The 13667-nt window shown below is 34.2% G+C and overlaps 1 protein-coding gene across 1 annotated transcript; it reads left to right on the top strand.

Moving 5' to 3' along the window:
- The first annotated feature begins 4036 nt into the window (after nucleotides 1-4036).
- Nucleotides 4037-13619, top strand: LOC131936186 (uncharacterized). Its single transcript, XM_059293100.1, has 6 exons — nucleotides 4037-4170; nucleotides 4367-4572; nucleotides 10039-10267; nucleotides 11802-11911; nucleotides 12844-13096; nucleotides 13558-13619. Exons 1-6 carry the CDS (start codon nucleotides 4089-4091, stop codon nucleotides 13617-13619), a joined length of 942 nt encoding a protein of 313 aa, XP_059149083.1. The 5' UTR covers nucleotides 4037-4088.
- The last annotated feature ends 48 nt before the right edge of the window (nucleotides 13620-13667 follow it).

Here is a 13667-nt window from a genome sequence, read left to right on the forward strand (position 1 = left end):
TTAAAAAAAAGATGTCTAGTAATGTTTACGAAACTTACGAACTTCGCCGATACTTTTTTGGTGGGTAGGTGGGTAAGTGAGTAGGCGGGTAGGTGGGTAAGTGGGTAGGTGGGTAGGTGGGTAGTAGGTAAGTAGGTAGGTGCGTCATGGTGTGAAAAAAATATTAAATACATAATTGTTATTTTGGTGCGAATGAATGTTGTTACGAGAGATATGACGAATGCATGTTCGATGACGCGGATGAAAGAGAGTGTAGTTTTGCCATAGGAACGGGTTGTTATGGTATGCAAGCTAGGTAGTTCGAACTAGGGAGAATGTGAAAGATACTACGTGTAATGTCGATAGTTTTATGTTTATTTATACGAGAATAGTAGTTGAATAATTATTGACCAAGAAAATAATAGGCATTGTGTAAAGCGATTATCGCCTGTATCATGGTGATAGAAATGCACATGGTAGTGGTATGCTTTAAATGGTAGTAGATCACGTGATCAAACACGACACTCTCACAGCAGCCTTAACAGTCATGTATACATGTGCAATCTAGTCCATATAGGTCTCTGTGCTAAATTTCTCTTTTGCACATTTTTAGTTGTTTTTTTTCTGGTTGCGCTTTTTTCCGTGTGCGCTTTTTTCTGTTTGCGCTTTTTTCTGTTTGCGCTCTTTTCTCTTTGCGCTTTTTTCCGTTTGCGCTTTCTTCCGTTTGCGCTTTTTTCCGTTTTCGCTTTTTTCCGTGTGCGCTTTTTTCTCTTTGCGCTTTTTACCGTTTGCGCTTTTTTCTCTTTGCGCTTTTTTCCGTATGCGCTTTTTTCTGTTTGCGCTTTTTTCCGTTTGCGCTTTTTTCTGTTTGCGCTTTTTTCCGTTTGCGCTTTTTTCTGTTTGCGCTTTTTTCCGTTTGCGCTTTTTTCTGTTTGCGCTTTTTTCCGTTTGCGCTTTTTTCTCTTTGCGCTTTTTACCGTTTGCGCTTTTTTCTCTTTGCACTTTTTTCCGTATGCGCTTTTTTCTGTTTGCGCTTTTTTCCGTTTGCGCTTTTTTCTGTTTGCGCTTTTTTCCGTTTGCGCTTTTTTCTGTTTGCGTTTTTTTCCGTTGCGCTTTTTGTTTTGCGCTTTTTTCCGTTGCGCTTTTTTCCGTTGCGGTTCATTCCGGCCCCACCAGTATATATATATATATATATATATATATATATATATATATATATATATATATATATATATATATACATACACATATACACATATATATATATATATATATATTGTATATATATATATATATATATATATATATATATATATATATATATATATATATATATATATATATATATATATAATGTATATATATATATGTATATATATATATATTGTATATATATATGTATATATATACATATATCTATATATAAAATTTAAAACGGACTATCTCAGCTTCTTTCTTTTTGTTTTTAGGTTGAACCATTCACAATTCCGCCAAGATACTGGACTTATAATTTTGAAGGAAGCCTAAGAAGAGGTACAGCGGACCAGCCAAAAAACAGGAACACGATGAAAATCAAATTAGTTATCCGTGATGCCAGATGTTCAGATGACGGCACTTACATTTGTCGAGGGATGTATATTAGCTCTAACGGTCAACAAACAAACGTAAAAGGCTTGTACCAGAATCTCAGCATCGCCCATTGTGAAACTTACGCAGGGGAGATAATTCCAAGTATAGGCCCTAAAAGTTTACTATGATATTTCTTGTAAAAGCAAAAACAAGTAAACGTATTTAAAACCGAAGTTTCTAGTATAATATTATTTTTTATTATTTGTAGGATACAATATAGTACAGGATACAAATTCTACCACTATCACAAACACATATTTACGTTGAAAAATGTACAATAGATTTTGGGTCCCTAATCAATACCGCAAAGAAGAAGTGCGCATCATGAAAGCCCACATCATATGTAGCGGCTTCTCAAGCAATGGACTGTTATTTTTTAAAAAAGATTTTGCCCGCGACAGTGTGTGTTTGATTGTAGGGGAATAGAACTCGGCCTTAACCATAGTTTAAAAAATACAATTATAAATAACTTTTTAAAATATTTAAATACATTTGACGACAATTTTCGAGCCCCCTATTTGGTCCCTATCCCCTGCCCCATCCGCAACAGTACACTTTGGAGGATCGGTCACAGTTGCGTGTCCCCTATGTGGCTGTCAAAGGGGAGCAACGACTCACAGAAGTCATTCAAATTTGAAGAGTTGCCTATATTTTACACTGCAGTTTGGGTAATGTATTTTAATTTTTGCGAAAGAGCGTGGTATAATGACTGTAAAATAAAGATAATCGTACCGCAGCTACAGTATTTTTCTTTTAAAAACCAAATATCAAGGTAAAAATGCACGAAAATTAAATTAAATGTTTATAAAAATATTAATTATGGTCAGCCGTGGGACCCTAAACAGCCTGGACCCCCCCCCCCGGCATTGCGGGGTCTGGCGGCACTATAGTTCCGCCCCTGATACGAAATCTTGTATTGGAGCCACCATTTATTGTACTAAAAAGTAAACAAATCATGTGACGTCACTATTCACTCAAAGTAAAGTCGTTTTTCTAATTTTTAAAATCCACCAATGAATAAATCAATAAATTAATTAACCTCTTTAAATAAATTTGAGATTAACAGTCTGTCTGAAGTCTGAAAACAAAAATTGTTCTCTACCTACATACTATTTTATAGCTCTATGCATATAGCAGATTCTCTCCAGTAGTCAATCAGACAAACACAAAAAAAAAAAAAAAAAAAAAAAAAAAAAAAAAAAAAAAAAAAAAAAAAAAAAAAAAAAAAACCACAAATAAATATTCAAAAATGTAAACAAACTAGAGTTTTAGTAGTATAGAGAAATATTTTAGTTTCTACTTCATAGTTGCGTAGCGGAATACTATAAAAATGGACCCGTATTGTCTGATAAGTCCCATGGCTATGTTGTGATGTACCAGAATGTTGGTTAAGCTGTGATAAGGAACCCCACATTCAATATATAATATCGTTTGATCTTCATCTCAACACTTTACAAAACAACTATGCCTGTATCGTTAGCTCAAAAAACATGTAGGATTTGGCTGCTTGAAAGCTGTTGTTTAATCCGTTGTTAGGCCTATAATCTTTTAAACCACCCACATGGATGTGTACTCAGACAGAGATTTGTTTCTTGTGGATAAAATGTTGTGACGTGGCAAGTATAGAGCTCTAGTGGTGAAACAGTGGCGTAGGTACAGCGATGTTAGGGCTAGGGTTTGGATTTTGTAATAATAAGTAGCACCTTACTGGCGACTTCTTGGCGTTGATAAAACACAAACCTTCAAACATATGAGGCTGTTAGGTATTATGTCCATGTTATTTCATAATAAACAGAGTGCCCAAGACCTAAGGGGCAGATAAAGTAGAGCTCACCTGTTTCAATGACCTCGTCATACACGGTGATAGTGCGGGTTGCACAATGCCCAGCCGATTTTGTTTCCCTAAAGTGAATCAGCTGACCATCTGGCCTGAGTGGACTCAGTTGCATCCTACAACATCGAGCCCGAAATCTGAACTCGAGACTTTTGAGTTAGCAGTCGCAAGCTCTACCAGTGAACCAAGCTGCACAAGAAAAGTGAGTTTTTGAAAATAACGGTACCAGTTAAAGTAGAGTTCACATGTTTCAGTTATCCCGACATATGAAAGAAAAGTGTGATCGTCACTATGCCCAGCCGTCTTTTATTTCACTAAAGTGAGTCAGGCATCTATCAGAGCTGGGTAGACAGAGACAAAAATTCAAACACTAGAATTTCGAGTAAGCAGTTGTATTCTCTATCATCCGACCACACCGTTAACACCTTACCTCTAATGATGATTGCTATCTCATTACTGACAACTAGAGTTAACTTATTTTTTCTCGATTAAATCTATCCAAATCTCCCCCTGCATTCCTACTAGCATCACCTCTGCCTTCCAAAGCCACGTCTATTGTAACACAGACTAGACTCCATTTAAAACAAAAAGACTGGTTAACTCACATTTTATATTTAGCTACGCCATTTGGTAAAATTAATGTTTCATGACGACAATAGTCCTGCATTTCAAAATGAACTACCGCATTTTATACGGGTTGGAGATGGTAATACTGTGTTGGTCAAAAGGTTGTATTTTTTCTTTTCCCATACATTTTTGTTTGAAAATTTCATTAAATAAAAAAGTAAATATTTTGTATAACTGTTAAAATTGTGTTAAATTTAGTTGCAATTGTCTAATAAAAGAGTAGATGGATTACTTTAATTGAAAAATATTTTAAAAATAAATTTTTATTTAGCAATTAATGACAGATTATCGTTTTAGTGAACGGTCAAAGTAGTAGAGATGATATCGTCAGCCCAAGTGTAGTTGAGGCTAGAGGAACGTTTACTGTGACATGTGACGCGTCACGTGCTGGTGTACCAACAAATGCTACAACAGTTGCTCATTTATTTATTACACACAGACGTGGGACAATATATCGAGATTTAGCAATATACAGCATATATGTATATCCATACGAGATAAAAGTAAGTATTTTAATTAAAAACTGCAACTGTAACATCTTTTAAAGGGTAATGTCTCACGTAAACCTACGAGTACACGCACACAAATACATTTCTTGACATATATATCCTAACGTGAGCTAATTTTTTAAAAACTTGTTTATTTTGTCTCTCACTATGACCGTGACCATAAAAAAATTCATAAAAAAAGTTTTAATAACAAACTTTTATGTACTAATACACTAAAAAGATAAACTAAATAGGTTTCTATAAATATATTGTAATATAATACACTACTATGTATATAACTATAAAGAAAAGCGTGGGTCGCTTCCTAAATATTAGTAAAAGTATCCAATAAATAATATAAGAACCCACGCTGTTCTTTATAAACCATTTAAAAATATTGCATGATGAAGTACAGTTTTTTTATTATATGCATGTTTTCCACACTTACTCAGAATCTATACATCTTTATATTTTAGACATGCCGTTCCAGCCAAAAAAAAAAAAAAATAAAAAAAATAAAACCCAAACGCAAACATAACAAAAACGCAATCATTGACTCAAAAGCAAACACAAACCCAAAAACAAACACAATCACTAACATCAATCCAAACGCAAACACTAAAGCAAACGCAATATCATACGCAAACAAAATAGCAAACACCAACGCAAACACAAAAAAACAAACACAACCAAAACTCAAACACTAACGCAATTAAAAATGCAAACATAAACACAAACAGAAACGAAAACACAAACACAAATACGAACGAGCACAAAAACGTAAACGCAAGCCTAAACTTAAACAATAATACAAACATAAATGCAAACATAAACACATAGTGCTCACAGTGTAGCACGGGGTGCCAAATCACACTTTGACGGGGCGCCGTCGGAACCACCCGGTATTCGATATAGTGAAAGAATATAGAAACCCTTCTTATCAATAGTCAATCGCACTGTTTAAAACAAACGTATACGCTATGAAGCTAACTTGAAGGCCCTGGGGGTGGGGCAAAATAGAACCCTGTTGGGGCCAGAGGACGCCCTGGATTCGATTTTCGTGAAGGACTGTAGTAACCCTTTTTTAAAAATTCATTTTCCTAATTTATCAAGGGGTGTAATAAGTGCTAAATGTTCAGACATAATTATAATTTTTGAGAGCGCCCCTATACGTCCTTGACACATGGGCGGTCACCAAAGTGTTGTACCATATTATTTTGGTGAGTGATTAATGTATACTCAAGGTTTTCATGCGGTAGTTAGGCAAACACGTGTCCCGATATTTATGTTCCAAGCGCAGGCATTGTTTACATTTAAATAACTTAATTTTAGAAAACAACTTCACGATTCTAAGAATATATGATTGGTAACGCATGGATGAAACCCTTCTAATATATTTCGCCGGACTTTCTTCTATTCCCGCGGCAACGCGCGGGGACGGGTACGCTAGTATAAATGGTTCCCAGAAAGAACCGCAACGGAAAAAAGCGCAACGGAAAAAAGCGCAAAACAAAAAGCGCAACGGAAAAAAGCGCAAAGAGAAAAGAGCGCAACGGAAAAAAGCGCAAACGGAAAAAAGCGCAAACGGAAAAAAGCGCAAACAGAAAAAAAGCGCAAACAGAAAAATTCGCAACCAGAAAAAACACAACGAAAAATGTGCAAAAGAGAAATTTAGCACAAAGACCATATGGACTAGATGACACATTTACGCGTGGGGACGGGTACGCTAGTATAAATGTTTCCCAGAAAGAACCGCAACGGAAAAAAGCGCAAAGAGAAAAAAGCGCACACAGAAAAAAGCGCAAACAAAAAAAGCACAAACGGAAAAAAGCGCAAACAGAAAAAAGAGCAAACGGAAAAAAACGCAAAGAGAAAAAAAGCGCAAACAGAAAAAAACGCAAAGAGAAAAAAGCGCAAACGGAAAAAAAACGCAAAGAGAAAAAAGCGCACACAGAAAAAAGCGCAAACGGAAAAAAGCGCAAACGGAAAAAAGCGCAAACAGAAAAAAGAGCAAACGGAAAAAAACGCAAAGAGAAAAAAGCGCACACAGAAAAAAACGCACACAGAAAAAAGCGCAAACGGAAAAAAGCGCAAACGGAAAAAAGCGCAAACAGAAAAAAGCGCAAACGGAAAAAAAGCGCAAACAGAAAAAAGCGCAAACGGAAAAAAGCGCAAACAGAAAAAAGCGCACACAGAAAAAAGCGCAAAGAGAAAAAAGCGCAAACGAAAAAAAGCGCAAACAGAAAAAAGCGCAAACCGAAAAAAGCGCAAACAGAAAAATTCGCAACCAGAAAGCGTACCACTACCATGTTCATTCCCATCACCACGATACAGGCGATTATCACTTTACACAATGCCTATTATTTTCTTGGTCAATAATTATTCAACTACTATTCTCGTATAAATAAACATAAAACTATCCTTGAAATCGACATTACACGAAGTATCTCTCACATTATTCTCCCTAGTCCGAACTACCTAGCTTGCATACCATAACAACCCGTTCCTATGGCAAAACTTCACTCTCTTTCATCAGCGTCATCAAACATGCATTCGTTATATTTCTCGCAACAACATTCATTCGCACCAAAATACCTGATAAAACACACATCATAGCAATGATGTATTTACTATTATTTCATAATGACGCACCTACCTACCTACCAACCTACCTCACTCACAACCTACCTACCTACCTACCTACCTACCTACCTACCTACCTTCCTGTCTACATGCAAACCTGCCTATATACCTACCTACCTACCTGCCTGCCTACCTGCCTGCCTAACTGCCTGCCTACCTACTTATCTACTTGCCTACCTGCCTGCCTGCCAACTACCTACCTACCTGCCTACTTACCTACCTACCTGCCATGCAAACCTGCCTAACTACCTGCTGGCCTGCCTGCCTGCCTACCTGCCTGCCTACCTAACTACCTGCCTACCTACCTGCCTGCCTGCCTACCCACCTACCTAATTACCTCATATATATATATATATATATATATATATATATATATATATATATATATATATATATATATATATATAGTTTTGATGTATGTTTAAACAAGGAATGGTGTGAACGAATATTAGTGCGAAAGTTAATGACGCATTGAATAGTTACGCGGTTCGAAAGAATGTGACGTTTTAGTGTAGGTTCGTTGTTGTCGGGGAAAGAAGTTAAAAAGTACACTTGTTCTTGTTGTGTTAGAGTGATGTCGTAATGTAGTCCAGTCTTAGTATAGTTCGTTCAAGTCGTCCTTTGTAATGCAATAAATAGTCAAATTAATGTCATCCTGTCGAATCATTTGTATACCTTGATGTCGTCGTGCTTTGGGATGAACTACTGAATGGCTAGACAGAATATAAAGGTAGTGTTGACCCTCTCATGTAGAGCCCTACATTACATAGTTATTCAGTTTAACAATATATATATATATATATATATATATATATATATATATATATATATATATATATATATATATATATATATATATATATACTGAGGGGTCCAAGGGGGGGGGGGGGGTTATAACCCCCCTAACCCCCCCCCCCCCACCGTGCCTACGCCACTGCAAATAAGTATTCGCATAGCTTTAGAGTAGCGTCCCTTTTGTTTACATGTTTTCATTACCCTTCAAACAAAAGTCTATTTTAGTTATATTGAGATTAAAGAATGTAGATAAATAGTACACACAATTCTGTAGAATAGGAACGATTGGGAGGGAAGTGACATTTAGCGCAGGAAATTTAGAGGATAGGTAGGGTATAATAAATGGTGGAGTTAGGAAAGTTAAGGGGTCCATTCTCTAATAGGCAGTCTATGTCTCTTTCGTACTTTCGTGTTGGTTTATTGTCGAACCTGTCCTCACCTCACATCACAACAGTTGGCTGACGCTTACCGTGTAATGTTAAAATAAATAGCATGTAATTGAGTTAGTTCGAAGTGAGTTTTCAAACAAGCCCAACACACTAATTAAAGTTGTCGCAAAATGTAACTTATTTGTAACATATGTCAATAATATCAATGAATTTTCATTAAAAAAAAAGATGTCTAGTAATGTTTACGAAACTTACGAACTTCGCCGATACTTTTTTGGTGGGTAGGTGGGTAAGTGAGTAGGCGGGTAGGTGGGTAAGTGGGTAGGTGGGTAGGTGGGTAGTAGGTAAGTAGGTAGGTGCGTCATGGTGTGAAAAAAATATTAAATACATAATTGTTATTTTGGTGCGAATGAATGTTGTTACGAAAGATATGACGAATGCATGTTCGATGACGCGGATGAAAGAGAGTGTAGTTTTGCCATAGGAACGGGTTGTTATGGTATGCAAGCTAGGTAGTTCGAACTAGGGAGAATGTGAAAGATACTACGTGTAATGTCAATAGTTTTATGTTTATTTATACGAGAATAGTAGTTGAATAATTATTGACCAAGAAAATAATAGGCATTGTGTAAAGCGATTATCGCCTGTATCATGGTGATAGAAATGCACATGGTAGTGGTATGCTTTAAATGGTAGTAGATCACGTGATCAAACACGACACTCTCACAGCAGCCCTAACAGTCATGTATACATGTGCAATCTAGTCCATATAGGTCTCTGTGCTAAATTTCTCGTTTGCACATTTTTAGTTGTTTTTTTCTGGTTGCGCTTTTTTCCGTTTGCGCTTTTTTCTATGTGCGCTTTTTTCTGGTTGCGCTTTTTTCCGTTTGCGCTTTTTTCTCTTTGCGCTTTTTTCTGTGTGCGCTTTTTTCTCTTTGCGCTTTTTACCGTTTGCGCTTTTTTCCCTTTGCGCTTTTTTCCGTATGCGCTTTTTTCTGTTTGCGCTTTTTTCCGTTTGCGCTTTTTTCTGTTTGCGCTTTTTTCCGTTTGCGCTTTTTTCTGTTTGCGCTTTTTTCCGTTTGCGCTTTTTTCTGTTTGCGCTTTTTTCCGTTTGCGCTTTTTTCTCTTTGCGCTTTTTACCGTTTGCGCTTTTTTCTCTTTGCACTTTTTTCCGTATGCGCTTTTTTCTGTTTGCGCTTTTTTCCGTTTGCGCTTTTTTCTGTTTGCGCTTTTTTCCGTTTGCGCTTTTTTCTGTTTGCGTTTTTTTCCGTTGCGCTTTTTGTTTTGCGCTTTTTTCCGTTGCGCTTTTTTCCGTTGCGGTTCATTCCGGCCCCACCAGTATATATATATATATATATATATATATATATATATATATATATATATATATATATATATATATATATATATATATATATATATATACATACACATATACACATATATATATATATTGTATATATATATATATATATATATATATATATATATATATATATATATATATATATATATATATATATATATATATATAATGTATATATATATATATATGTATATATATATATATTGTATATATATATGTATATATATACATATATCTATATATAAAATTTAAAACGGACTATCTCAGCTTCTTTCTTTTTGTTTTTAGGTTGAACCATTCACAATTCCGCGAAGAGACTGGACTTATAATTTTGAAGGAAGCCTAAGAAGAGGTACAGCGGACCAGCCAAAAAACAGGAACACGATGAAAATCAAATTAGTTATCCGTGATGCCAGATGTGCAGATGACGGCACTTACATTTGTCGAGGGATGTATATTAGCTCTAACGGTCAACAAACAAACGTAAAAGGCTTGTACCAGAATCTCTCTGTCCTAGGCAAGTATATTACATTCTGAATTAGAGCATATTAACTGTGGTATATAATGGAATTTTAACAGTAATTTATTTACTTTGTAACAAACATGAATGCCCATTTTCACTTTCTCGTGTACGAAGTATAGGGGAATTATTGTAATCGTGCAAAAATAGAAATCGAGACTTTTTCAAAGCTCGACGTTTAACACCTTTCTGAGTCAGAAAAATGTAGCTTTTCCATTTTTTTCAGTATGTCTCTCTGTGTGTGTATATGTGTGTGTCTGTGTCTGTGAACACGATAACTTGAGTACTGTTACAGCTATGTTGATGAAGTTTATAAATATTACATCGAATTTGTAGTTCTGTTTAAACTTTTCAGCGATTTCCGATAATCAGAAATGGAACTTATGCTACTTTTGTTGGAGAAAAAATATTTTATAAAATTAATTTGGGTCAAAACGCAATGTGCTTTACTCCACGTTTAACGATAATAGTATATTATAAGAAATAACTCAATAGCTAAAAATCCGACACATTTAATATAACATAGGCTACCAATACCTATTAGAAAAATACAATTATATACATTATTATTCAATACAACACCATATTGAATGCACACACTGATTAAAAGACTTAAAAGATTTAATTAAAAACCGCCTGTTCAAGTGTTATAATGGTTTTTTTTTTAGAGTAAATTGTATTAGTTTGTCCGAGAAAATCGTATACATTTTATAGCGTAACTTCTGAGAATCAGTTTTATAAAATCTAGATCTTAATCAAATTTGAATGAAATATAGTTCACTTCTTTATATTCTAAAATGGAAGATAACGCCATTAGTTTTGTGTTTTATCCAACATATTTTTTTCAACAAAAGTCCGTATTTTTAATTTTTTACATATAACGCTGAAGATACTGATCTCTTAGGCCCGGGGCATGCGGACAGAAGGAGAGACAGATTGTGTGTGTGTGTGTTAGAGAGAGAGAGAGAAGTGAGCACATGGTCTTTTATATATTAGGATTTTAAAAAGTTTAGGTATTTGATTAAATTCATGTCAATATCACGTAGTGTTATATAAAAATATTCGTAAAAGTTTTGGGAAGATCATTCCCGCTTCATTTAAATGAGTTATTTAAAATCAATTAATTAAATAACACTATAGTAATATTTTGAAAAAAAATCGTTAAACTTGAAGCATGTATTAAAAATAAACTTTACTATAATAAGGACAATATTTTTTTCTTGCCTAAACTATCGGCGTAAAAATTTAAATTCAAATTTGATATTCACTTTTTGATATTCACTTTTTGATTTTCACTTTTTGATTTTCACTTTTTGATACTATTTAATATGTATTTTTTAAAAATATTTATGCACCTCTGGATATTCACTTTTTGAGATTCCATTTTTGAAATGTACTTTTTAATATAAACTTTGTGATAAACTCTTTTTGCTATGATCTCTTTGAAATGCACTTATTGAAAACATATTTTAGGCGGTTAAAAAAGCACATACTTTAGCCTCAGAATATTTTCAATTTTCAATTTAAACAGTTGGAAGAAAAATGACTTTCTACTTGAATCCCATGAATAATACTGGACTGGGTCCATTTGAGTCCGTTCATCGACCAGGCTCAAGTGTTAGTATATATTGCAGCATTGAAGTAAGTACAGTCGCATTTAAAACAGCTGTAATAACAAAAAAAAAAGAATTTTTTACGCCATCTAAAATATGTAAGGGCAAAGTGGTGAGAAGCGGAAAATGTTGTGTATTTTTAGACCAAAATTCCATTGTACCCGCAAAAAAAAGAACACTTTAAACTAAGCTTTTGATGCAAAATACTTCCTACACCAGTAATTTGTTAGTTTAAGCTGCACAAAGAAGTTCTTTAAAAAAATATGATTTGTATCTTCCCAATCCCTTAGACAGCGTCTCCTTTTTTGTATCCTGACTTGCCTGTGGTTAAGTTAAATTCTTTATTCATTTTATGATTTTATCAAATCTTTTTTTGTATTTTCTTTTTGTGTTACTTACAACATAGATTTTTTAAATGTAAAAAGCAAACCTCGCTTTCGCAAGAAGTGGGATAAGATGTCCCACTTCTCATCACAACCGCTCAGTATATCACATCAAGTTGTCATTTTAATGGAATAGTTATAACTTTATAGTTAAAAAAATTATCAATATTTTATTCACTTAAATATCTATCCATTAATTGTTGTAAAAAAATTGACTATGCCTCTTCTCGTCCCCCCACTGCCCCTCCAAGTCCCACATCTCACGAACATAATAACTTAAAAATTTTGCGTCATATAAACCTTCATTTGCTACCCAGAGTCTAATCAACTATGATAAACCTTGAACAATACCATCTTTTAGTCACTGGGGAAGTTTGTGGTTTTTCTTAGACAGGCAAAAGGAAAACAAATTAGATTATAAATTGTTGCTCAAAGGACATGTGAAAGAGAGATAACTGTTCTAGACGCAGGACAATATCAGCCCTTCTTATCTACACCAAAACACTTGTTTAATGCATATCTATTGAACAGCTTGTTTATTTATTATCGTTTCTCTGAACGTTGACTATTATTTCAGGGACAAAACAACGTAACCTTTCAATGGAAAATTGGCAGCAAATTGAATAATTTCAGTAGCATTTCTCTATACCCTGCACTAAACCCAATATTTGAGAGAGTCGAGGTAGAACCAGCTTGTTCCCGCTACCGTCATTCGTCAACACTAAAGTTTCAAATAGAATACAAGTATGATGGCTACATGTTTGTGTGTGAGGCTACAGAAAACAACAAGGACACTGTTGTTGGGAACATGACAATATACACCCAAATAGGTATATATTTATGTAGCGCCCGAACTTTAAATTACAACAGCAATCAGTATTTTGCAATTTAATTTAAACTTAATAATACATACAATATAGTTATTCGTAAAGGTTGCTAGGAAAATTATACAACTAATTAATACATTACTGAATTCTAAAGTAAATCAACGTTTTAATAGTAATAACGTTTTGACAACATAAATATTTAGCACAAATTGTTTATCTCCGTTTTTATTCATGTTGTACACTTTTTTACAAATGTAAATAAATTAAATTCAAAAACTATATACAATTATTTTCAGAATTCCTCAAAATAAATATATATTGTGAAAATCAACGTATTTATTTTAATAAAGTTTTGATAACATACATTTTTAGCATCTATTTTTTATCTCCGTTTACATTCATGTTTTACCCTTTTGTACAAGTGTAAAAAATTAAATACAAAAACAATTTTAAAATATTTTCAGGGACAGAGGCAGCCCATACTGGGTATGAATGGCAACAATATAATTGTTCTAGTTTGTATTGATTTTCTAATAAATGCTTTTCTTTTAAAATACCAGTCTGAGAGCTATGA

The sequence above is a fragment of the Physella acuta genome, unplaced genomic scaffold (assembly GCF_028476545.2).
Source record: "Physella acuta isolate Inbredline_101_S28 unplaced genomic scaffold, ASM2847654v3 ptg000171l, whole genome shotgun sequence".
NCBI lineage: Eukaryota > Metazoa > Mollusca > Gastropoda > Physidae > Physella > Physella acuta.